The following is a 27,566-nucleotide window of genomic DNA, read 5'->3' on the forward strand; positions in this document are numbered from 1 at the left end:
TCATGGGGAACGCAATCCAATACCACCATGCTACGAGTGCAGAATGGAGGTTGTAAAATCTGGCAAAGGTGGACGGCGAGGACCAGCTGGACGCTGCGCAGATGTCACCATTGGACACTCCACTTGACCTTGCCCAGGAGGAGGCCATTCCCCTGGTGGAGTGGTCCTTCACTCGGATAGGACACTGCAAGCCCAAGGAACTATAGGCCAGTGTTCACTATCCTACAAGATGCAGAGTAGATTTAATGACTACTCATCCTCAGAAGCAGGAAGAGCCGAGAGCGTTATGACCTGAGCTCTGAGCAGCGTGGAGAGTACCTTAGGTACGTAGTCTCGCCTTGGTTTAAGGATGACTTTGGCACATAGGGTCCAAACTAAACAGAGTGCCTGCAGGTCACAGACTGATTGACTGATTCTGGGACTAGCAGCAGGGAACGTCTCAAGTGAAAGGAGTCCGAGTTCAGCCATCAGAAGCGGCTTAAACAGAGGATCTCGAAGCACCCTAAGGACTGCGGTTAGATCCCAGGGTGGAACTGTAAGGGGGGGAGGCGGATTCAGCCTTCTGTGAAGGAACTTGACACTTAGGTTGTTAGGTCGTGAGCATAGATGGGGTTTGTTCGCCATCCAGAAGCTCTGGCAGAAGTGACAGTATTGGTGCAATACCACAAGATGGGGAGGTCTACATTCTTGGCTGAGCACCAATCAGAAAAGACAGGCCACTTAAGGGCGTACAAGTGCCTAGTAGAGGGTGCCCTCGCCTCAGAGATAATGTTTATGATGCTCTAGGAGAGGCATTAAGGCTCACGGGTGGAGGCTCCACAACTTGGGTTGGGGATGCCAGATCATCCCTTCCGCTTGGGAAAGCAGGTCCCTCCTCAGCGGAATTGGCCAGGGGGCTGTTGCCAGCAGCTGCACCATCCCTGGGAACCAACACTGGTTCTGCCAGAGTGGGGCCACTAGTGGGACTGAGCATCTGTCCTATCTGATTTGGCTGATGATCTGAGGGAGCAGAGCTACCGGAGGCAACGCATGCAGGGGTGAATTGGGCCACTCGTGGGCCAACACATCCTGATCCTTCAAGAAGAACTTTGGGCAGTGGGAGGCAAAGAGGTCTACTTCCACTCACCGAAGATACTCCACATCAATTGCACTGTCTGGGGGTAGAGTCTCCATTCCCCTGGAGACAGTCCGTTCCGGGACAGCATGTCCACCCCCTTGTTCAGAGAACCTTGCACATGCCCATAGGAGGAGGCGACTCACCAGCCTGTTCAGTAGGCATGATCCGAGTCCTCCCTGGTGATTTACGAAGGCCACCACTCTCATGTTGTCGAATCAGACCAGGACATGATGTCCCGTCAGACTGGAAGGCTTTGAAGGTCAAAAAGACTCATCTCTAGGCAATTGATGTGCCAGTTCAGCATCGGGCCCATCCAGGAGCCAAACACAGGCCTTCCATCACACAGGGCACCCCGACCCAATTTGGAGGTATCCATCACGACCACCTTCCTTCTGGAAATCGAGCCCAGATTCACACCCGACTGGTACAGACAGGGTGATTTCCAGGTAACCAGGGGCTTGAGGCAACCGTGGGTGCAAGGGGTGGGATGCAGGCTTTTAGCCATTATTGGAGTGGCCATTACAGCATTTATTAATCTTAGTTGATGTTAACATCCACATTTACTAATACAATATTACAATTAAAAGTTGTATTTGTTAACATTTTTTAATTCACTGTGAACTAACATGAACAGTTATATTTTTTTAACAAAGATGAACAAATACTGTAAAAAATGCATTGCTCGTTGTTAGTTGATGTTAGTTAATACATTAACTAATGTTAACAAATTAGACCTTATTGTAAAGTGTTAAATATTTATTAAAAAAAATATTGATATTACGTTGTAAATATCTCCAAATATGTAATAAATAAATACATTTATATTATATTTATAAATATTATATATTATTATATAAATGACAGTGCAGCTTAAGTGTTTGTAAAGTCATTAAATGACGTTTATTTGTGTGGCCAAATTCCCATGAGGCACTGTAACATAAGGAGTGTGATTTATGTCAAAAACATTGCATGCATAACAGTAAAATACAGTATTGTTTGTTCACATTTCTTACACACATGACTAGCCTTCAAAGTTGTTCAGATATGCATAAAGCAAGACCTCATTAAATGGAAACTAGTCAAACAATAAAAGCAGAGCTTTGGGTCTCAGGAGAACTGAGTGTAACATGAAGTCAAGAGCTACTCACCATAGATACAGGCTGTGTGTATGTAAACCACAGATCAACTCAACTGAAACACTGAGCCACCATTACAACATTACGTATATTAATTTGGCCATTATGACATAAGTTGTGTCCTGTACCTTATGGACAATGATATTTTCTGTGCATTCTTAGCTGCCACGTAATTCTGTGTGTACGGTTTATCGGAAGGAATAAAAATTAGACCATTAAGATTTGCCTGAAAGTATTTTTGCACTGTTATTAACTGATATAATAAATATTATATAAACATATTTAAAATAACTATTTAATGCAACATTTTAAAATCAAATCTTTTTATAGCAAACAAACAAGGAAAGTTCTAGCATGAGACGAGCATGGGCACTTGATAGGTCATAAAAATGGCTTTTATTAATATTTTGAATTAGCTTTTTTATATTTTTAGTTATGTTCATTTTAATTTAATTTTATAAATGAAATAAATGTTGGTATGTGCTAGGTCTTGTATTGCTATTTAGGTTTAATTTATTTTTTAATTTCATTTTTAGTTATTTATTTCCAGTTAATAATTTTAGTGCTTCAACTTAAACGGCAAAGCAACATTTCTCATTTCTGTTTAGTTTCATTCGTTTTAAATATTCTTTCTCAAACATAAAATGATCAAGATTTGCATAAATGAACAACAGTTAGGTGGATAAAATGTCCAAGAGACTGAAACATTTGTGAAAAACTCCAGAGACTGCATCAAACCCCATCAAACTGTTGCATCATGAACTTGCGACTGACTTCATAGGCCAAAAAGAGCGCTCCATTGGCAGGAAAAGTTCGGATCATAGTCGGGGTCAAACCAGAATACAGAGGCGCCACTCCTGTAAACAAGACACCAGAATATAACATGCTGTAATCCAAGAATAAATTGTTTTTTCATTCATCATATAAAAATCAGATTCAGTTTGAATCATGACACTCCTGTACTATACATCTCATGACGTACTATAATGATACCGTTAACAAATGTTAACTTTATTTTTTAAAGTTTCATGTTGAACAATAAAGTGAAATCTACCTCCTTTTATTGAATTTTGTCATTAAAAAAGCCATACATGCCTGATGTATCCAATATACAAAAAAAAAACACATATGCAATCTTTTTTTTTATTTTTTAGAAATATGTTCTATTATTTCATTAAGGGTTAAGTGTAAGTTACATTCATTCCTGTTCAAGAAGCCGTTTCACTTGGATATACACTCACTGGCCACTTTATTAGGTACACAGCTAGTGTCGGGGTGGACCCCGTTGTGCCTTCAGAACTGCTTTAATTCTTGGTGGCATAGATTCAACAAGATGCTGGAAACATTCCTCAGACATTCTGGTCCATATTGATGTTACATCACACAACTGCTGCAGATTTGTTGGCTGCACATCCATGATGCAAATCTCCCATTCCAGCACATCCCAAAGGTGCTCTATTGGACTGAGATCTGGTGACTGTAGAGGCCGTTTAAGTTTAGTGAACTCATCACTGTCATGTTCAAGAAACTAGTTTAGATAATTTGAGCTTTGTGACATGCATGTTATCCTGCTGGAAGTAGCCATCAGAAGGTGGTCATAAAGGGAAGGACATGGTCAGAAGCAATACTCAGCTCGACTGTGTTTAAAAGATGTTACTAAGGGGCCAAGAAAATATCCCACACACCATTAAACCACTAACAGATTGAACCATTGATACAAGGCAGGATGGATCCATGCTTTCATGATGTTTACACCCAATTCTGACCCAGAAATTGAGACTCGGACCAGGCAATGTTTTTTCGAAACATCTGTTGTCCAGTACTGGTGAGCCCGTGTGAACTGTAGCCTCAGTTTGCTGTTCTCAGCTGACAGGAGTGTCATCGGAGTGTCTTCTGCTGCTGTAGCTTGTCTGCTTCAAGGTTGGACGTGTTGTGTGTTCAGAGATGCTCTTCTGCAGACCTCGGTTAATACGAGTTACTGTTGCCCATCTCTCAGCACGACCCAGTCTGGGTCAACTCTAACCTCTAGCATCAACAAGCCATTTTTGCCGCTCACTGGATATTTTCTCTCTTTCAGCCATTCTCTGTAAACCCTAGAGATGGTTGTGTGTGAAAATCCTAGTAGACCAGCAGTTTCAGAAATAATCAGACCAGCCCGTCTGACACCAACAACCATGCCAAGTCACTTAAATCGCCTTTCTTCCCCATTCTGAGATCGTCTTGACCATGTCTACATGCCTAATGCATTGAGTTGCTGCCATGTGATCGGCTGATTAGATATTTATAAATACAGAAATCTCACCTTCATTTCGTAATATCCCCATAAGAGTCTTGAGGAAGCCTTCCTGTTTCCCTGCTAACGACAGAACCTGGATGCGAGACTTCACACAGTCTATGGGGTACACAACCAACCACAGACAGGCTCCACCGAAACCGCCGCTGAACATCAATGGCACAACACCTGTCAGAAACACACGGATCATGAGGAGCATTTCCTGTCAAATACAGCCATTGCCAAAAGTTTTGAGAATGACATGAATATTAATTTTCACAAAGTCTACTGCTTCAGTGTTTTTAGATCTTTTTGTCAGATGTTACTGACTGTTACCGAAGTATAATCACAAGCATTTCATAAGTGTCAATGGCTTTTATTGACAATGACATGAAGTTTATGCAAAGAGTCAATATTTGCAGTGTTGACCCTTCTTTTTCAAGGCCTCTGCAATTCGCCCTGCCATGCTGTCAATCAACTTCTGGGCCACATCCTGACTGATGGCAGCCCATTCTTGGGGAATTCTCTTGAGGATTGACCACAAATTCTCAATGGGATTAAGGTCTGGGGAGTTTCCTGGCCATGGACCATGGCCATGTTTTGTTCCCCGAGCCACTTCGTTATCGCTTTTTGCCTTGTGGCAAGGTGCCCCATCATGCTGGAAAAGGCATTGTTCGTCACCAAACTGTTCTTGGATGGTTGGGAGAAGTTGCTCTCGTAGGATGTTTTTGTACCATTCTTTACTCATGGCTGTGTTTTTAGGCAAAATTGTGAGTGAGCCCTCTCCCTCGGCTGAGAAGCAACCCCACACATGAGTGGTCTCAGGATGCTTTACTGTTGGCATGACACAGGACCGATGGTAGTGCTCGCCTTTTTTTCTCCGGACCAGCCTTTTTCCAGATGCCCCAATCAGATTCATCAGAGAAAATGACATTACCCCAGTCCTCAGAAGTCCAATCCCTGTACCTTTTGCAGAATATAAATCTGTCCCTGATGTTTTTTTCCTGGAGAGAAATGGCTTCTATGCTGCCCTTCTTGACACCAGGCCATCCTCCAAAAGTCTTCGCATTCACACCTGCCTGCTGCCATTCCTGAGCAAGCTCTGCACTGGTGGTGCCCTGATCCCGCCGCTGAATCAACTTTAGGAGACGGTCCTGGCGCTTGCTGGACTTTCAGGGGCGCCTTGAAGTCTTCTTCACAACAGTTGAACCTCTCTCTTCTTGAAGGTCTTGATGATCCGATAAATGATTAAGGTGCAATATTACTAGCAGCAATCTCCTTCCCAGTGAATCACTTTTTGTGCAAAGCAATGATGACTGCACGTGTTTCCTTGCAGGTAACCCTAGTTAACAGAGGAAGAACAATAATTTCAAGCAGCACCCTCGTTTAAAAGCTTCCAGACTGTTATTCTAACTCAATCAGCATGACAGAGTGATCTCCTGCCTTGTCCTCACCAACACAAGAGACAAGAGAATCACTGACAGGATGTCAGCTGGTCCTTTTGTAGAAGGGCTGAAAAGCAGTGGACATGTTTTTTTGGGATTAAGTAAATGGACAAATCATGGCAAAGAGGGACTTTGAAATTAATTGCAATTCATCTGATCATTCTTCATAACATTCTGGAGTATATGCACATTGTCATCATAAAAACTGAGGCAGCAGGCTTTGTAAAAATGTATATTTGTGTCATTCCCAAAACTTTTGGCCACAGCTGCACACTGAAAAAAAAAAAGTGAAAAGGCTGTGTCATTTATTTAAAGTGCGTTTTTATATTGTCTAATCGACAACCATGGTTTCTGGTTTAAACCCGTTTCGTTCAGTTTGCCTGAAAGTAAATAACCTCCCCATAACTGCTGGTCCAGGATCAGGTTTTCTCCAAAATAATATAGCATATTGGCTCTTGAGAGCGACAAAAGTTATAGGTTTCTAATTATTTACAGTATTTTTCTGCAGCGTTGAGCAATGTAGCCAATCACAAACATATCAGTTGATTTCTTGAATGCAACGGTCAAGTTTAAAGTCTGTGTAAATGCAATTCAGAGATTTTCTTCTAAAGGTAATGTATTGCAGAAAACACGTTACAAAGACTGTAAACTATGTAGTACTGAATTGTGGAGTTAGCCCGTTAAACAGGTTTTCACCATTTTTGTGTTCAGGGTTCTTGGGCGGACCTGAAATCATGGCTCGATGACGCACTGGAGCCACTGAGCCTGGCCCCTCCGCTAACACCATCATAACTAACACCCTCCCCTAATCTCCTTACCGTAGCCTGATTCACAACTTGTAAGCTTGTAATAATGTGACTGTGTTATAATTTGAGTGGTATTGGTAGATTTACGCGGGAAATTCGAGCATGTCTTTGCGTCTTTACGTCAAGTCTGTACACATAAAGCAGGAGTCCGGCTAGTAGTAGTATCACATGAGAGGATGCTGCAGGTGGCGGATCATTTATAGCCTTTCCTCACAGCAGCTGGAATATGTAAACGTATCATTTTGACAGTGGATTGTAATGCGCATGACGTCACTGTTTTCACAAATTCACATTTTTGTCGTTTACATGAAAGGCCAAAACGGCCCTTAAATTTGAATTCTTTGCTTTCAATTAATGTAATTAATGTGCTAAGTAAAATCTATTAAGGGTCCATTTACATGACAATGATGTATTAAAAAAAATAAAAACGTATTAATTGTCGTACAGTTGACAACATTGTCAAAATGATCCCCATTCACACGGATCTGTGAAAACAACTAAAAGCGCTGTGTTCTGCTGCAGGCCAGTAGGTGGCGATGCCACTTGGTAAAGAAAGAAACATTAGCATTTTATATCTGACGGCTTTATTTAGGCTTCAAAATTTATACATTTTGGATTAATTTGTGAAGATTATCTTGATAGACAAAACGTGTATTTTATCTTATTTTTTGCGATTTTCCAAAAGTCTATGGGGAAAATGCATGGCTTTTCGATCGAGGGAACCATGCGCCGCTAACTTCCGGGTTGGCCTACAAAGTGACGTCATAACTTCGCCACTCTATACACGCCTGTAGAAAAAACACAATACACAACATCACCATTTTCACAAATTTGCAGGGTCTCTTTTTGAGACCCTTTTTGTAGTTTACACGGAGATGGTATTGTTTTCAACAACGTACCCATTTTCAAAAGTTCGCGTTTTCAGGCTATCTAAAAGCTGTTGCAATGAACGGTCAAATATATAAATTGATTAAATTAAATCCTGCCAAGAGGCCTGAAAAGTGTCTTAAATATTTAAAGATGATTTAATTTAGTTACTTCAAAACTCTTTTTCAATGTATCCTTTTACTTTGTATGAATGTTTTTGTCCTTAAATCAAAAGTTAAGGAGAAAAACGAATCAATGAGGTTTTAACAATTAGAGTATTTTTTTAGTTAGTCTAAAGTCTTTTTTTTCTCAGTGTAGAAATGTGTTATTTTCCATACAATAAATGAAACTTGGACATTCTTCAAATATCGCCTTTTGTCTTCTCCCATCTCCCACACATGCAAGAACGTAATAAGAGTTTGGAACGACATGAAGGTGAGTATATGGTGTTCTTCCTGTGGGCTGACCTATGTGCTCTTTGTCTCTGCCCATGTGGTGGGCAAACATGGAGCGGCTGAGTTCATATCCTCCGAAGAAACAGAAGTATCCAGGTATCTCACGGACTATAGTGGTGGTGAGACCCTGATAGAAACCCAGAGGACCGTTTGTCCGCAGCACATTTCTCACAATGGACCACACCGTGCTGAAAGACAGAGAGGAACTTCAACAGGATATGACAACTCTACTGCTGGACAACTGTGATTTTTGAGGTAATTTTGTTCTTAATTTAAATGTTCAAAAACATAAAAAGTACTCCAAACTCAGGAAGAGTAGTTGCCTTCAACTAAATTCAGCCACCTAACTCTCATCTTTCCCTCAGGTAATTTTGACCCGAAACTCATTTTTAATCATTATTATTATTATTTTTTAATTGAGTGTTCATTGTAGTGGTCCAACACCCTAGGTCATGTTGTGATTTTTGTCACATTTGAACCATGAATACATAAAGAAATTGACTGGATTCAAGGAGTTCTCTTTGAAATTTTAAAAAGTAACAAATCCTTCCCTCACGGGTCAATTTGACCCCCATAGGAATTAATTAAATGCAAGGAATGCTTCAGTACACATGGAAAAAAAATAAAAATGCTAAAACTTAACCGAAAAAAGATCTTATAATGTCTACATGTGTATCTGAAAGCATACTTAAGGAAAACTGACTTTTGGACCCAACAGAATAGCTAATTTGCTCCAAATAGAGCTATAAGGCCATCTAGTGGCAGGGGTCATGAGATATATATATAAATAATTTTTTTTTTCACAAGAAGTCAGCAAAGACACCCAATGTAAGATATTTTGAGCTGAATTGGGTTATTCTTGAAATTGAGTTATTTTGAGTTTAAGTTAAAAGAATGTGTTTTTATTATTATTTATTTATTATTTATTAATACAATCTAGTCATTTTAAAAGTAAATAAATAAAAAAATGCATTTAAAATAGAAAAAATATTATCAAAATTAAATGAAATAAGCTTTCTGGACAGAAAAAAATGAAGTATTTGTAACAAAGTGTGAGGGAAGTTGAGGGTTAAATTTTAGTTCATCCAAAAAAGAAGATTCTGGGTAACACTTTACAATAAGGTTTTATTAGTTACAGTTTTGGACAGAATTATTGGCACCCCTGGTAAATATGATCAAAGAAAGCTGTAAAAATAAATCTGCATAAACAATGCAGTTTTACCTTTAATCATATTTACCAGGGGTGCCTGACCACAACTGTAACTACTTTAGTTAACATGAACTAAGAATGAACAATATTTATTAATAAACACCATTTATCTTAATTGATGTTAATTTCAACATTTACTAATACATTACTAAAAACAAAAGTATTCTTGTTGCTGTAATGCAGAAAAAGGTTATGTTGTTTACATACAGTGCAACCGGATCTAATAACATAAATTTTTTTCCCATAAGGAAACTGATTTTTAACAATAACTTAAAAACCTTTAAAGTCTGCCCTACTGTGAGCTACGAGGTATTTGCTTCTGATGAAGTCGATAGTCCGCACTATTTCAGATTTTTTTTTTTTTATAATTGTGTTTAACAGCAGAATTCCTGGTGAAAAACTACATTACCCATGATGCTGTACAGACAATTCCCCCAATCAGAGAGTCGAAAAACAAACACCCTCCAAAAGAGCTCTTTAGCTCCGCCCACTTCCATAAAGCACTGCGAATGATGTAATCCAGTCGATCTCTCTACACTCAAAATACTGTTTGTATATATACAGTAGCATTACTGTACATTACAATATTTGATTTCTTATTTCAACTGAATGATAAAGAAATCATAAAGTTACCACAGGCCTCATTTCTCCCATTCAATTACCAAAACATCCTCTGTCCAAACAGACCTTTTCTGTCCACTGGCGATTTTGCCAGACGCCTCCATTTCATGCATGGCCTGCAGTCGACATTTAACCAGTTCAGTGGGGCATAAAGCCAGAGAGGAGAAGACAGAGGCGACAGAGCCTGAGCAGGCCTTCTGAATATCACTGAAAACACAAATCACACACACTTATCACGGTTCATCAATTCATGTCAAATCAAGTGTAATATGAACGACTGCATATGAATCAAGAACTACCATTTCTGAACAGTGACACCAAACGAAACTAATTTTCTGAAGAAAACTAAATTGTACATCTTTAAATGAAACAATAATACAGTCTCACTAAAGTAATACTGACATACTATATATCATTCGAATGCTTATAGACTCTAGTTTTCATATTGGGTGACGGATTTTCGATAGAATTAATTATACTCGTATTCATCAGGGTAATAAGGCATGATGCACATTAAAAATCAATACAGGGGTGCGTTTCCCGAAAGCATCCTTACTACATCGTACTATGGTAGTTAAGCAGTGGGTTACGTCGTTGTACGTACAGATGTACCCAGATTGGTAGAACGAAACCTTTTAGTTAGTTAGTTTTCATGCCAAGAGTTCAAAAGATAATCTCCATTCTATTTTGTTTTTTTGAAAAAAGGTCTAAAATAATTTTAAATATAGGCCTAATGTACAAACGATAGATTCTCCATTTGTAATGTTGCGCTGGATGTCTGGGTTTTTACCACATATATTTTAGGCAGTGGCTTTTTGCACCAAGTGCAAATAGCAACTATATTTTACTGACACCATGTAAAAGTAGCAGTTCTTTGCAATATGTGCAAATAGTAATTAGATGCTATTTATACTTTATTTTGACAGATGTATACTATTTGCACCTCAGTATTGTTGTACATTAACAGGATGTAATAATAACATAGTGTAAATTATTATATTTATTAAATGGATGCCGCCTTAATGCGACAATAACCTACCCCCCAAAAAAGATTAGCGGTTAAAATCGTTTTGGATGAATGAATCAATGACTCACTTGTTTCATTACTGGATGAATCGACATTTTTAAACAAATCTGTTGAATGAATGAATCAATGACAAATACATTTTATGTACGGAGCGACACATAACGTTAGTTATCAAATGTCAACAGAACTCAACTGCACTGTGTTGCCATGTCCGCGGGTTAAAGCGACCCCAATTATGTGATATACAGACCCAGGAATGCGATTTTTAGATGCCAGCCCTGCCAAAATAACACATATTTTACCCCCCAAATGCCCCTGGAAAGCTATTGGGCTTGTTTTTGGCCAGTTTTGAGGAACGTTAGCAATTGGGCGGGTTTTGTTGTAAAAACTTGGCAACCCAGTCTGCACGCACGCTGGAATAAGTAGCCTAACGTTAGAAGAAGAAGATGAGTGTAAACGATCTTTGCCCGTGTTGTAAAAAAAGAATGTAAGGATACACAGAGTACTTACCAACACCATCATCATTTCTGAGAGAAATAGTGAAGGTGAATTGCATATACGAACAAGTTCTCCGTTTAGGATTAAAACAAACTCAACTCAAGCGCTCTTTTGTGACGTGGATGATTACGTTAATGTTGATCATCTGTCCATCATCGTCTAAAGCCCGCCCTGACAATTTCATTGGTCCGAACAGTTTCTGTTCGGGCATAATTACTTCTCTATGGATCAAGTCCAGACCGAACTGCCCGAGTAAAAATGTTGTGGGCAGGGCTAAGTTCGGCTGGCATCCAGGCTAGCATTCAAGTCCTCCCGCAAAGTTCGTATTTACAAGTTGGGAAGTTGGGAATTTTGTCGAAGCAAGACGCTGGTACCTTCTCTTAATTAACTACACAAAAATACAGCAAGGTTTTTAAACTCTACTTCTAGAAAACAAAGAAAGTGCATGCTTAATTCATGAAGCCACTGTAATATGTATTGTTACATATTATATTGTTATATTACAATGTGATTATTTTGTGCAGGCAATTCGCTTATTTTGTTTGTAAATAAAAGTCTAAGTATTGTGGTATTTCGACACTGACATGCCCCCAGATCGGAGATGAAAGAAATCCAGAGCTTCCCACTCATATTTACGACTTTGTGGCATTCATGTGCAATCAACTCGGAAATACAATTTTTCCAACATGACGTGAATGCACCGAGACACAGCAGAATCGTCGTCGTTTAGGAATAAGATCACGTGGATGTTTGAATCGAAATTGCGATCTTTTAACGATCAATCGTGCAGCTCTACTGTCCATAATACTTCTGATGTCTACTTCATAAATGGTATGTGGAAATAAAAAATAAATAAAATTGTGTAAATATATGGTTCAGATCACTCAAACCCTATAAGGAAATGGATGATACCTCACCTTCATGTCTGGCCTTGATTTTCTTGCAGATTTAGAGTCAGACATGTTTTTTTAAATATATATTTTATGAAAATGTCACTTTTTAATTTAATTAACTTTTTATTTATTTTTTATTTTACTTTTATAACTTCTTACAAATTTGTTTTACTTCTACAATAATCTGCCAAGTGCCTCCTTTTAACTTAAGTTTGTGCTCCAAAGTTTTCAAGATTAATAACAAATGTTTATATTTAAATGTTTATACTCTAGTATTAAAACTTGGAAAACAAGTTTTTAAGTCTATGGTATTTTTTGAAGTACCCATCACAGTATAGTGAATATTGTGATTAAAAATATGGCAATAGACTATATAAAATCGCCATAGTATGACCCATCTGATCACATTACTGTACCTTTACTGTGTTTTCTAAGAGGTGACATGGGGGAAAAAACCTGTATCGACTCTAAACATGTAATGTTATGGAGTCAAGAAAGGCGTTCTGAACCCACAGGCCGTGGGTCACATGACACAGTGCCTGTCCTTGAAGATTGAATTGCATCATGCATATTGAGTGGACTAGTGAAACATAAGCACATAAGAATTAGTGTATGTAGCAAAAGGGACACATACGTACCATATAAATAACTTTTAACACCCCACAAGTTTAATATAGAGCTTCATGATTTCATGCATCATGACAGTTACAGTATTTCAGCGTATGGCAAGCACTAATATGGCTGTTTCTTCAACTATGACAGTTTTGGCCCTGAGTACTTTCTTGAAAATTCCCACCACAGTTTCATTTCCCCCATGTGACTGTGGTGGAAATTACTATGTTGTTGTGCTACGGCTAATTTCACAGCTAGCATGTTATGTTATCCTAAATACATAAAAAATTAAAGGTACACTATGTAACTTTTTTGTTTCTATATTAACAAAATATAAGTAATGAACCAATATACCGCCTGTTATCCGTATTTATATTTTAGACCTGTCGGGATGGGGTTATTTTGGGAAATTGCGTACATAAGTCACTCGCCCGTAAGTGTCTCGTCATATCCGTAAATAGAGAAGTTTCTACGGCTACTTTGATGCGTGTCTTGTGTGTGAGTGGCAGAGGTTAGTCACAATGAGCGAGAAAGTTTGACAAGGAGCAGCTAAAATCTCAAACCTCGAGGGGAATCGCCTGTTTTAAACAAACGCCGAACAGAGAGTCTGCCAGCAAAAAGAGAACAAGAGAGAGAGAGCTCGTAATAAAACAAGCTTCAACATCAGCTTGGCTTTTCTGAGATGGTGAAAACTGAGGGATTTGAAATGTTGTAAAAGCGATGCGGAGATGATGGTGTTTTTATTACTCAACAGGTGAATGAGGTATTTTATTGATCAGATAAATTGTTATATGTAGCTCTCTAACAGAGTTGATTGTAAAGCATTGTTTCTTGTGAAGGCTCATTTTATTCAGAGGTGGTAAGTAACGAACTACATTTACTCGCGTTACTGTAATTGAGTAGTTTTTCTGCGTACTTCTACTTTTTTAAGTAGTTTTAAAAATCTGTAATTTTACTTTTACTTAAGTATGTTTTGTTTGAAGTATTGTACTTCACTACATTTTAAACCACATTCACATCCATTACTGAGTAAAAATAAATAATACAAAGGGGGGGAAATCGCCATCCGGAAACGACTGCATTGAACTGAAGAGCGGGAGAACGAACGCAAAAAAATCACAAAAAGATGGAGACGGACGGACAAGACAGACGTCAGACCCAGCTGAAAGCGAAACGCCGTCATGAACGCCTGGATATTATGGAAAAACTTTGGATATAGACAAAAAATTGCCGGATAGATATAGATATCAAATTAGCAAAAAAATGTTGATGCAAAGGAGGAAACACATAGAACATGTTCGGGAACTCCATCCCTCTGCGCGGATAAAAGTACGTTTATAACTTAAGGCCGAATGTTTTCTGTGATATCAGAGGGAATCCCGGAATTACCTACCTACAGTGTAACGCAGATGTCACGTAAAACACGCAAACTGATGGATGAATGAATACACCGACAGTAGAGCTCTACAATAAATCAAATCGCGACATGGTCTGTGAATATTAAAGCTCAAAACACTGCTATATGAATATATGATCTGCTTGTTCTGTTTCTGTGTGAATGAGCAGTGCCGTTTCGTCTACTAGCCTACAAACTTAAGTAGCCTACGCGATGCTCGTGGTGTTTAACGTCTCAAAAAACATATTTGGGCATGAACATACAGTATGAACATTTCCAGAGCTGATCTGAGACCCCCTAATGAACATTTTCATCATTTTATTTGATTAAAAGCCATTATCAAATACACTCTGAAACAGATCTTCCCTGAAATAGGTCCTCACTAAAACCCGTCAAAATAAACGATTTAACTAGATTAAATTTTAACAGAAATATATTACTATTGTAGGCCTATAGAATACTTGTCAAATAATAATAATAACAACAATAATAATATTACATAATTTAAACATAATTTAACAATATATTTTTAAATCAATGGTTTAATTTAGTAAAACAGCAGCGCTTTGCCCAAAAAAATTAAAGAATAAGTATTTTATTACCACCGTTTTGGTAATGTATTTGTAATAAATATTGTATTAAAGAAAATGTCTTAGGACTCTATTATTCATAAAGTTGTTAATCTAATTCATAATAATTTATTTAGTTCATTAGACATGTTTTATTGAAAAAAAAAAAAATGGTTTCAAGTTTGTTATAATAAAGCATTTGCTCAACCAAAAAAAAAAAAAATCAGTTTTCATTAATTTAATGCCATTTTAACTGGCGATAATAATAACCATAATTGAATAATACAGTTTATTTATTAAATAATTAATATCGTGATGCTGTGAAAATCTCATTCTATTACAACCCTACACGGGAGAGTCCCCCACCCCGCTGTTAAAAAAAGTAACTCAGTAACTTTTACTCTGAGTACATTTTAAATTAACTACTTTTTACTTTTACTTGAGGACATTTTTAGACAAGTACTTTTACTTGTACTTAAGTAAAATTTCATTGAAGTAGTAGTACTTTTACTTTTTACTTTTACTTGAGTAGAATATTTTGTTACTCTTTCCACCTCTGATTTTATTAAGGTTGTTTTGCTGGAATTTATTTTCAAGGAAGTATCGTGTCTATTCATGGGTAAAGCTACACTAGCGTCTTCAGCTAGTCAGCTTGAGATCCTTTCTTTCTATCAAAACTGGTTATATCTCTTTTGAGGAGGGGTAGGATAATCTCTCTCTTTAGTTTAGTTATGAGAAAGAACCATATTCATCTGCACAGTCACGCAGAGCCGAAGCACAACCAAAACAATGTTCTTCTGAAAAATACATGCAGTTTCGTTTTTGAACAGCTAGAAGGTCAAAAGTTACACACTTTCACACCTTTCTCATTATTTGACAAATTATTCTGTTGAAAATTGATATTTACCATGGTTTTTATTTGTTTTCTTCACACAAGCCTTACACCAGAGGTATATAAAACTTTATTAATATGCTAAAAATATAAATTCAAGTTTTTTCGGCCTCTAAATTGTTATTTTTAACAACACACACACGCACACACACACACACACACACACATACATATATATATATATTCCTTTCAATTTTTACTTTAAGTTTTAGTAATTTAGTCTTCATGTATTTTCTAATTATGTTTTATAATATTTGTGTATATATATATATATATATATATATATACATACATATATATACATTCAAATAATAGTTATAGTTCTGGTAATGTAATATATAATATTTATTAATAATAGTTCATAATTAATAGTTAATAGTTCACTCTGGTAATGTTATATAAAACAGGGTGTGTTTGAATATTTTGTAGGACAATGGGGCCCATGGAGTCAAAGAGGTTGAGATTCACTTCACTGATACTGGTTAAACAAGTACACAAACTTTAAAAACTTAGGGGCACAACTTTTAAGGTTATGTTTAATTCACTATTTGCTTAGATTTTCATAGTTGTTAACATCTAATAATTATCATAGTTTAAGTGCTCAAAGTTTAATGTTAAAAACACCTCACCTGAGTTCTGTGCCTCGGTCCAGTCCTAAAACAAAGCGCACGACATTCTGGCAGAAGCCGTAGCTCATGAAGAGCACGGCGTTTTCAGCAATGTTGGCAATGAGGGCAGGCGTGGTGCCCTGATAGAGGCCTCGCAGTCCAACCTGTTTGTAGACGGAGGCGAAGCAGTGGACAAAGCCTCTGTACATGCCGGGGAAAGTCTGCATCTTCACCTTGGCCGTATCGAAGGGCTGCCCGCTAAACACACATGCAATCCCACCTCACAAAAAACAGAGAGGAAACAGAACATGCGGTGCAGAACATGCTTCGATGGTTTTAAATAACCGATTCTATCTAATTCCCATCATCGTGCAACATTTGTGCAAAGCAGACAATACACTACTATGGCAGCTTTTCAAAATGACTTTTTTTTTTATCTAATCAGTTCTGGATCTGACATGCATGTAACACCCCGTAGACACAGGAAATGATAAATAAAGGCTGTTACCACATGCTCCAGCTGACAGATCGATGATGGCTTGAGTGACAGGATGTGGAGCCATGGTTAACGTCTGCTATATTGCATCACTTTCTGCGTAGAAAAAGTTTTACTCAGATTTGCCCTGATTAACACATGATTATACACATCAATATAGGAAAAACTTAGCCTACGCTAACATATTACACACAATTTATAGCATAAATTAATATACATACAGTGTGTGTGTGTGCAGAAATATATATTCCCCAACTATTTTTCAGAAATCATGTAGAATTGATGCAGCAATTCAGTTGGAATCAGAATCAACATTTTAATTTTGGGGTGAACTATCCCTTTATAACTATCCCTTCGCATGACGTTATCATAAGTAATGGGAACGTTAGCAAAACGTTCTTAGAATATATTTTTGTTGTTCATATTCCATGTTAATTTTATGAATGAACCTGTAAAAGCCAGGTAAAGACAATTTTAGTAGTGGAAATACCATGATATATTGCAATGGTAACACATCCAAAAAAAGAGTATAGCAGTGAAATAGGAGTGATTAAACATACACATGTAAAGAGAAACAGGGGGAAACATTTGGACCATTACACGTAGGCAAAGTTGGGGGTAACGCATTACAAGTAACTTTTACGTAATCAGATTACTTTTTAAAGTAACTAGTAAAAGTAACGCATTACTTTTAAATTTACAACTAAATATCGGAGTTACTTTTTCAAATAAGTAACGCAAGTTACTTTGTTTTCCCACGTATTGACTGACAGCTCTTCATGTCCCCAAGACAAATTGTAAGTGCAGTGGCGTTGTGTGCGAACATGATTATTGTAGCTCTAGACTAAATGTGAGCATACATTTACTCATCTCACTAGCACACAAAAAAAGATTCAGTATATAAAAAATGTCAAATGCAAAATAAGAATACTATGCAATATATCATGTTAAATAAAACAAATGTGTATGCATTTAATTTCACTTTATTGACCAATGTTCTTGCTGCCAACCTTCAATGATTCAGTTGAACCATAAGACACAATTACTTTAGAATATTTGTTTTAATTGGTGAAGTAAGTGTTAAACTTTTTCTCCAGCGTCCTATTCTTCTTCAACCCAGAATGGCCGCACAGCTGAAATGTTTGTTAGAGTTTCGCCCTCTACACAAGTGAATTTGCATTTCCTTCGGCCTGAGGCATATTATTTCAATTTTGGTTTGAAAAGGTCTTTACATTTACCCAAAATGTTTACTTTTTTTGTTATAAAAAACAAGCCCAACCCAGTAACGCAACACATTACTTTTCTTCAAAAGTAACGCAATTAGTTACTTTTTAAGGGAGTAACACAATATTGCGATACATTACATTTCAAAGTAAACACTGCACGTAGGTACACCACAGAACATTGCATAAGCATAAGTAAGGATATTTATATCTGACCCGTGAGCTCTCTATTAATAGCCTAGTCTTAATCTTTAATCCCATTTTAGAGGGAATCCCCACATAGCGATCAAGAGTCCCTTTGAACCCAGCACTAACCATCTCCTGTGCCTAAGGTATTCTCACACTCACCCGCCCTTCCTCGAGCAGCCAGACACTTCTACAGACTATTTTGGTGCAAAAGCCTCGGAACGAAGCGTCCTGTGAAAGTAGTATGCTTACTATGTCGCAAAACTGAAACCTGCAAACATCCACCCTTCCTCGAACACCGCCACAGGTGTGTACTGGGCTGGGCGTGGGTGTGTGTTGTGTTCGTCGGGCATGCGGGGGCTTCCTGGAACCACGCGCCCGGGAAATGAGACAAGACGGTCTATCGTGTTGCTGTCATATCCTGCAGAAGTTCTTGACTCAACTTCAAGATTGTGACACAAGGTCACTTCATCAAACGCGATATTCGAGCGAGCAGAACAAATGCCAGCGACACTGATGTGTTTTAACCACGAGATGGCAGGATAGCCTTGAGCATATGCCATGTAGGCTATATAAGCATCTGCACAAACTTGGTACAGATTGAAATGCTGTCCTGAATTCTCACAAACAAACGGATTACAAATTTTGGTAGGCTATTAATGCGAGAATAAAATCCCTCTGGCACACATTATTTTTATTTTATTTTATAAATAGCCTACTTGAAAAAGCAATCACATCAATAGAATAAATTATTCAAACATGTATTATATAAATTATTCCAAATGTCAGTTTTTCATTAATAATCAATAAATCAAATAACGCAACTTAAAACATAACATCTTTTATTCAAACATGTATTTCACAACACAAAGTAGCATTGGTTAAGTATATTTATGAAATAATAGGCTATACTGCAAATACGTGCATTATTCATAATATGACATAATAAATCCACCAAAATAAATGAGATAAACAAAAATATGCCTAATACTCCTTATATTCAAAATCGTCCTAAAAGAGATGAAAACTGCATCATAACGGTTCCTAAAATCCAATCACATCTTAACAATAAGCTTCCTTTATTTATCAAGAGCATTAATATTTTCATAACAACCGAAAACATTGTTTACACATTGTTTATCTTTATTCGCCTCACTAACAATCCGCTTTTGTTACAAAATAATCAAACGAACTGCGTTTCTCTTATGTCCGAGCAATAGCAAGAAGCCATGCGGCCAAACACGAGTGAGTCTTTTCATAATATCCAAACTCCGTGAAAGTTTGTTTACTAGTTTTCAGAGGACGAAAACACGGCTTGTTTCGCTTTCAAAAGCGCGCCTGTGATTGGCTGCCGGCACTTGTCAATCATACACGGGGGCGGTGTCAGGTGACATATGATAGTGAGTTCCAGTAAGCGCACTTAGAGTTTTAGTACACAGACATTCAACAAGCGACAGCCAGAGGACTATCACTTACTACTGGACTGGACTGGATTACAAAACTTCACAACAACACCAATCTGATGCCGCTCTACCCACACGGTGACCTTTAAGTCGTTTCCAAATGTAACTAAGTCAGCGTAAAGTAGGGACTGCATTTCCTTTCTGTTTATTGTTTCGCGTTTCAGGTCATTTTTTTCTTTTGACTATCATATGTGACATTTTAAGAGGCAAACAGTATTGCTGGTACCATGGCTGACGCAGCCCAACACCAGATGGTCGAGATCGACCCGGACTTCGAGCCACTCTCCCGACCCCGCTCCTGCACTTGGCCGCTCCCGCGACCGGAGTTCCCTAACCCCGCCGCCGCAGACTCCAACACATCGTCCCCGGCTCCATCCGTCAAGCAGGAGCCCTCCAGCAACACGGACTTCATCAACAACCTCAGTCTGCTGGAAGAGAATGAGGACTTCCCCGACCAGAAGCCGCTCATGCTGTGCGGCGATTTCCAGTGCCAGGAGAACTGCATCCATCAGCAGCAGATCCCGAGTCACCAGCAACAGGTGCCCGTGCTCTCCTCTCCGGTGGCCGCCGCCGCAGCCGCAGCCGCCGCCGCGCAGCGCAAGAGCAGCTCGTCCCGTCGCAACGCCTGGGGGAATATGTCTTACGCGGACCTGATCACCAAAGCCATCGAGAGCTCCCCCGAGAAACGGCTCACCTTGTCTCAGATCTACGACTGGATGGTGAAAAGCGTCCCTTATTTTAAGGACAAGGGGGATAGTAACAGCTCGGCTGGTTGGAAGGTATTTATGTTTTCATTTTTTGGTCTGTACACTCATGCGTCATTTTGGGGTTTTTACGCGGGCGTCTATTTAAAACAACTTTTACGCGTCTTGGTTACCATGGCTCCCATTCAGGTGCGCTCCCCTCCAGCTGTTTTGAAAACAAAACGCGTCTTGTGTGAACGCCCCCCCACCCACCCCTTCATTCGAACTGCTGGGTATTGATTTGGGCTGTCTCGTGTGGCCTTGTTACTGGGTTTCAGGGCTGATTTTTGTGCATCCTTCACTTATTGTTTTAGGATTGTCATGGGATTGTCAATAGTCTCCTTTCATTGTCGTGGAGGACAGATGATTGCCTCTCATTACAGGCAGCACATGGTGAGGTGGTTCAGTGCAGTCAATAGTTCAAGTGCTGACCCGTGTCACATGACAGGTCCCGAGTAACAAGTGTTATAGATGCCTGGGGACAGCGAGAACTTGTAGGACCTTTCAAGATTTCCAGGTAGAGGTCGTTGGAGTTAGGACAAGTTCAAGACTTGGACCCAGACCAGTCAGACCCCCCTAAGTGCCGGTGTTGTGGGAAATTTTGACCCCCTGGCAAATTATTACCCCCCTCGTTGAAGTCAATACCTGATTGCCTAATCCAAACCCCACCCCCACACCTACTTCTAAACCTACCAATACTAGTGGGGTAATAATCTGGCACGGGGTTGGGGCAACACTTCCCTAAAGTTGAAAATTTCACAGGCAAAAATGCGTATTGTATAAGTACGTTATGCAGCACAATTCACACAAAGAAGTCACTTTCAAACCAGGCGGCTTTCTGTTGGTTCGCATGAACCTGTTGCGGAATCTGCATGTGGAAATCTTTCGTCGTTTCAATTCCTATTAAAATGACTGGATTGTGAACTATTTGACGCACATTTTTAGTGAACTGGTGGCCAATTTTTCGGACGAATTCATACAAAATCGCCACACCGTAACTAAAATAGCCATAGTTGTTTTCTCATGAGATTTGTTTGAATGTATCGCAATAGAGAATTGAGTTTTCACCGTATTTTCAAAAGCTGAAAGTTTAAATTCATACGGAATTCACACACAAAATCGACACTTCTTTTCTAAAATAGTTGTTTTCTCGTGAGATCTGGTTGAATTTCTTTAATCAAGGGAACTGAAAATACAGTGAAAACCTGATTCTCTTCATTAAAGAATGTTGCGATAAATTCAACCAGATCTAGTTATATTAGTTAAAGGTGCAGTGTGTTGTATATACAAGGATCTATTGACAGAAATGCAATATAATATACATAACTATGTTTTCAGTGGTGTATAAAGACCTTACATAATGTACCGAGTCATTTCTATCTCCATACACCGCGGGTCCCCTTACAGTGAAGTCGCCATTTTGCGCCGCCATGTTTCTACAGGAGCCCTAAACGGACAAACTCTGCTCTCTCCGACGACTAGGGTTGGGTATCGCTTTTTTTCTTTTCGATACCGGTGCCAAACCGATACTTTTAAAATGGTACAGGTGCCTAAACGGTGCCTGAACCGATACGAAAAATAAAAAAAGAGCCACAAAACAAAGTGGGTGACATTAAAGAATGGCTTTTTATAAAAAAAATTACAATTATTTAAATTGAACAATTTATTAAAAGTTTAAAGTATACTTAAATATATAAATATAAATAAATACAAAACAAATTCACAGTAAAACCTAAGCCACCTAACCCAACTACAACAGGCCTAATTTAACACTAAATAACAGTTACAGTAATAACAACAGTAGTCTGTATTCTTGATATGCTACAAACCAGCTTCAACGTTCAGCTTTATTTTGCAGAAATATGACCATATTCTCTGGCTAAATATTTTAGAATGCATCGCCTTATTGTTTCCATGGTGACGCGTTATGCTTCTCACATGACACACAGCAGCCGCAATAGTGCTGTATGACAGCTCACCTGTATCGGGTTTATTTCTTTTTGTCTTTTTTATTGAAAATATTCACAAACTTGCTAACTATGTCACAAACTATCTGATATTCTGATTTTCAAATATGTGTAAGTGAATGTGTGTTAGTTGATCTATAATGCGTGATGGGCGGCGCCATGTTAGTTTGCGCCTCAGAGAATCAGATCTGTCGGATTTACAACACGTAACTTATCCACGTCTCACGAAATACATGAAATTAAGTGACCGGAGAACTGGGAGAAGAATAGAGTAAACTATATATAGTTACTACATAATGTGTATCTGATATGAATAAAACACGTAGTCAAATTATAACCGTCTGAAAGGATTGTTTTTGCTGTTTCCATAGACATCAGTGTGTATTTTTTGCTAGTACTTATGAGCATTTAAATGTCTGAAACCTAAAATAAACATGATGTGGTTGAAAACACTGAATTGTTGTGATATGTGACGAGCGCTGAGTGTGTGTGTCTCTGGCTCGGCGCCAGCCAAAGCGCGAAAGCACGTTTGAATTCAAGTGGCACCAAAATCTGCGTTCTGATTCGGTCCGGTTACATACCGGTTATATAGGTACTGGTGCCATATTGGCACCGGGTTTCGGTACACAACCCTACCGACGACAACATTTTTGTCCTGCATTGGCCACCGTAGCTTCCCTACGTGCTCCGAAAGGGAGGGGGGGGGGGTGCAATTCACAACCTCACCGGTAGAGGCCGCTAACAATCACACACTTTACCGTTAAGAATTGTCGATTTTGTATGAATTTAAACTTTCAATTTGTCTTAAAAATAAATTCAACCAGATCTCATAAGAAAACATATTTTCTAGTTATATTAGTTAAGAAGTGTCGATTTCATATGAATTTAGAATTAATTGAAAAATTTAAAATACGGTGAATTTTTTTGCAATAAATTAAACCAGATCTCACAAGGAAAATAACTATTTTAGTTAAGAAGTGAGGATTTCGTAGGAATTCAAACTTTCAAACTGTCAATTTTTCATTTTGGGAAATTGAAAATACAGTGAAAATCTGATTTCCCAAAAAGATAGTTCGAATTCATAAGAAATTCACACGAAATTGCCACTTCTTAACTAAAACATTAACTTAACGTTGTTTTCTCGTGAGATCTAGTTGAATTTATCGCAACATATTTTTTTTTTTTCGTATGAATTCGAATTGTCAATTTATCTTTTTCGGAAATTGAAAATACAGTGAAAACCTGATTTCCCAAAAAGATAGTTCGAATTCATACGAAATTCACACGAAATTGCCACTTCTTAACTAAAACATTAACTTAACGTTGTTTTCTCGTGAGATCTGGTTGAATTTATCGCAACATATATATATTTTTTTCCGTATGAATTCGAATTGTCAATTTATCTTTTTGGGAAATTGAAAATACAGTGAAAACCTGATTTCCCAAAAAGATAGATTGACAGTTCGAATTCATATGAAATTGCCACTTCTTAACTAAAACAGTTATTTTCTCCTGAGATCTGGTTGAATTTATCGCAACATATTTTTTAAATTCCCCAATCTGTACAAATTGTACTCTGAACTATCCTACTGTCATTATCAATAAAAATAACTGCCTTAATAGGATTTTTAGGGTCATGAAAACACAATTTTTTAGTCCCTTTTCATACACTGGACGTCCTGGAACTAGAGTTGGACATAAACAGTGGCACATATATCTATGCAGTTCATGTGTCATCACGATCAAGACTCCAATTCTAGCTTAAGATCCGTGTCACGGTGGATCCCAATAAATACGATCAGATGACATGCTTGTACCACGGGAATGCCTGAACCACCCTGGCAACCGGAGAAACAGGAACACAGCGGTTTTCATATCCATGGAAACCTTGTTGTTAAGTGGGTCCAAAGTTGTGTTGTTAGGTGTAGCGCGCCATCACACCACACGCTATTAATATCCGCCGGATTAACTGTCAATACCCCTCTGATGTGTGCCAGGTATGTCTGCGCGTGCACGGATGCGCCCCACCCTCTGATTTATTATGTGTGTGTGTGCCAGCATTCCACAATTGTCATGCTTTTGTGCGTCGACGTCTGAATGCGTTTACTTCTCTTACCTCTGCTGACGCATGAGTCTTAGTAGCAGCGCTCGTTGACTCATTGGCATTGTTATCGGAAGCACATCTGATACCCAATGTCAAATCTGTGTGTGTCTGTGTTGTGGTTGTAAAACTGATATGATCTGTTGAATCTGTGCCATGATTGGATGCTCGGTACATGTGACTCATAATGGGGCAATGTTTTTTGAGAACCACAGGAAATTTCCCGCAGGAACTGTTCAATTTTATTCTGATCTCATAAACAATGTGGCGCTGGTAATGATCAGTTTAAGGCTCTCGGGGGCTGTTTACACACACACACACACACACACACACACACACACACACACACACACACACACACACACACACACACACACACACACACACACACACACACACACACACACATACACAGCTTTGACCATTACACTGTCACTCCAAAGGAACGAGAGGCTGAGAGCAGATGAGGATCATTGGCTGTTGAGGTGTTTTACGTTATCTGTAAGAGCTAGAGATAGACGTCATTTCTCCTGAGGCCCTTTTTGTTGATGAATGACTGATATCATGACTGTTAATGTGTTTAAGGTTATGCTTAGTTAAGGTTAGTTGTATTGTTTTTGTTGACTGGGCTTAAAGTAACACACTGGCATTATATAGGGACTTTTCCAGGTCATGACCACTGGATAATGCAGCTTTTTCATTGACCCATACCGAACATGCGTGTGTGTGTGTGTGTGTGTGTGTGTGTGTGTGTGTGTGTGTGTGTGTGTGTGTGTGTGTGTGTGTGTGTGTGTGTGTGTGCCAAACAGTAACAGTAGTGTCCTAAATTGTGACATTCTTCACTTCAATTATTTTAAATAATTTGTATAATTTTTTTCTATTTTTCAATACATATGTTTTTCAAAGCATCTTTTACAGAAGTAGCATGTTTCAAATATTACAATCAAGAAACCAGAAGACAAAAATCAGTAATGAGGTATTCATTTGAGATTTTATTACATAATGAAACATGTAATTGAATAATACAAATAAAATAATTTTCAACGTTTAAAAATAAACAATAGAAAATATTAAATACAATTGAACTTCAATCAAAAAATCTATCTTTATTTTTGATAATAATAATGGTAATTAATTTTAGATTTAATTAAACATTTTATTATTGTCATACATTAAAAGAATAACAAGGCTTTAATTGTTTTATGGAATTAGTTGTACTTTTCAAATTAATTTATGACCTTTAAAATGAACTATTGGAACCAAAACATCGATTAAGATTTATGAAAACGTTTCTCTTTTAAAGTTTATAATTGAATATTATTAATTAATTTAATTTATAATTTATATTATATAATTTTAGATTTAATTACAATTTTATTAGAACAATTGTTCCACTGTTCAAATGTTTTTAAAATAATAATAATAAGACTTTGATTAAAATACATGTTTATTTTTTTTTTTTATGAACTAAATGTATACTTGTATAATACATTTGTCAAATTGCATGACTTTTAAGTGAATTAAGTAGAGAAATCAAAACTCTTTTAGGTTCTTAAAAATGGTATTCCTCTAAACGGTAAAGTGTAAAGCAGGCAGTGGCTTCTCTTGGGGAAGACGCAGGCACTTTATCTGCCAGCTTTGTTCTCTCCAGAGAGCTGTATTCACACTGGGAGAAAAGGCAAGGGTGAGAGAGGGGGAGACATTCATCAGCGCTGCTGCTCGCACGCTCTGATCGTGACGAGGGAACTGAATCTTTGACAGCCCCCTAACAACCCTCCCTCCCTCCCTCCCTCCCTCCCTCCCTCCCTCCCTCCCTCCCTCCGGCTGAATCATCTGGATAAACTGTCGCTTCGTGAAGCAGAGAAGAGCTCTACTGCTGCAGTCTGGGCTTCGGTCCAGAGGATAAAGTCACTTTCGTTGGTTAATGTCACACCTCCAAAGGGTACATTCTTGAAGCCAGGTTACCGCACTCTTGTGACCCTTTATCCCGTTCCCACCATCCACTGAAAACCAGTGCCAACTAGTCTTAAACATTGATGTATTTTTGTAACAAGATGTTGGCGAACTTTGGCATGTGAAATTGACAGGGTAACCGAATAAAGACTAACTGAACATGGGTTAAATGGGAAAACAGTTCAAAGTGAATACCAGACGCTAAATACACATTCCTCTGAGATCAATCTGACTCTTAAGCTTCAGTTAAATCAATGGTTTGTCACTGTTGTTCAGTTTGGATGCCTGTTTTAATATTTAATAAATAAAATAAATTAATAAATAAAAGGGAAGCATTATATTATTAAATATATATGAAATTATTTATAAATTAATTATTAAATAAATATTATTTATTAATACAATTTAAATAAAAAAATATTTATTTTATATATTAAATAAAATATAAAAGTATTAAATAAATGATATATAATAATATAAATATAATTTATGTATGTTTATATTAAATTAAAAATTGTATAATATATATTTATGCAAACAGCTATTGTACAACACAAAGGTAGCATGAGATTATTAAATGTATATGAAATTATATATCAATTAGTTAATTAAATACATATTATTTATTAATAAAATTAATAAATATTAATAAATATAATATAAATTATTTACATTAAATAAAATATAAAAGTTTTAAATAACTTATATATAATAATATATATTATATATACATATTATTTATATTAAATAAAAAATGATATAATATATATTTATGCAAACAATTATTTTACAACACAAAGGTAGCATGAGATTATTAAATACATATTTAATTATATATAAATTAATTAATTAATTAATTAAATATTATTTATTAATTAAATTATCAAATATAAATACATATAATATAAAATATTTATATTAAATAAAATATAAAGTATGAAATAAATTATATATAATAATATAAATTTAAATTATACAATATATACATATTATTTATATTAAATTAAAAT

At 37.4% G+C, this 27,566-nt stretch overlaps 2 protein-coding genes across 4 annotated transcripts in view; one reads left to right on the forward strand and one right to left on the reverse strand.

The window, feature by feature from the left end:
• Positions 1-1,997: 1,997 nt before the first annotated feature.
• slc25a15a (solute carrier family 25 member 15a) lies at positions 1,998-18,770 on the reverse strand. 3 transcript variants are annotated; one of them, XM_079823168.1, is made up of 7 exons: positions 18,582-18,770; positions 16,933-17,016; positions 16,446-16,704; positions 9,996-10,136; positions 8,111-8,286; positions 4,556-4,714; positions 1,998-3,110 (listed from the first exon to the last, which is right to left on the reverse strand). In XM_079823168.1, the coding sequence occupies exons 2-7, from the start codon at positions 16,985-16,987 to the stop codon at positions 2,986-2,988; spliced, it is 915 nt and encodes a 304-aa protein (XP_079679294.1). In that variant the 5' UTR covers positions 16,988-17,016; positions 18,582-18,770; the 3' UTR covers positions 1,998-2,985. The 3 variants fall into 3 exon arrangements, with proteins under 3 accessions (XP_079679294.1, XP_079679293.1, XP_079679295.1); XM_079823167.1 differs by having other exon boundaries at positions 18,492-18,645; XM_079823169.1 differs by having other exon boundaries at positions 16,446-16,682; positions 18,492-18,644.
• Positions 18,771-19,747: 977 nt separating this feature from the next.
• foxo1a (forkhead box O1 a) overlaps positions 19,748-27,566 on the forward strand; it is a 70,481-nt gene continuing 62,662 nt past the window's right edge. The window contains exon 1 of the mRNA XM_079823653.1: positions 19,748-20,571. Within this exon, the coding sequence (XP_079679779.1) occupies positions 20,020-20,571 (552 nt within the window). The 5' untranslated portion in view covers positions 19,748-20,019. The remainder of the gene's footprint in view (positions 20,572-27,566) is intronic.

The sequence above is a fragment of the Gobio gobio genome (genome assembly GCF_949357685.1).
Source record: "Gobio gobio genome assembly, chromosome: 8".
NCBI lineage: Eukaryota > Metazoa > Chordata > Actinopteri > Cypriniformes > Gobionidae > Gobio > Gobio gobio.

Bases quoted from the DNA above. Each gene is read 5' to 3' on its own strand.
- slc25a15a (XM_079823168.1), bottom strand. From the start codon at position 16,987: ATGGCTCCACATCCTGTCACTCAAGCCATCATCGATCTGTCAGCTGGA. The intron at 16,705-16,932 runs GTAACAGCCTTT...GTTTTTTGTGAG, and splicing joins TCTGTCAGCTGGAGCATGTG to GTGGGATTGCATGTGTGTTT. The intron at 4,715-8,110 runs GTCAGCCCACAG...TGTTTCTGACAG, and splicing joins CAGAGACAAAGAGCACATAG to GTGTTGTGCCATTGATGTTC.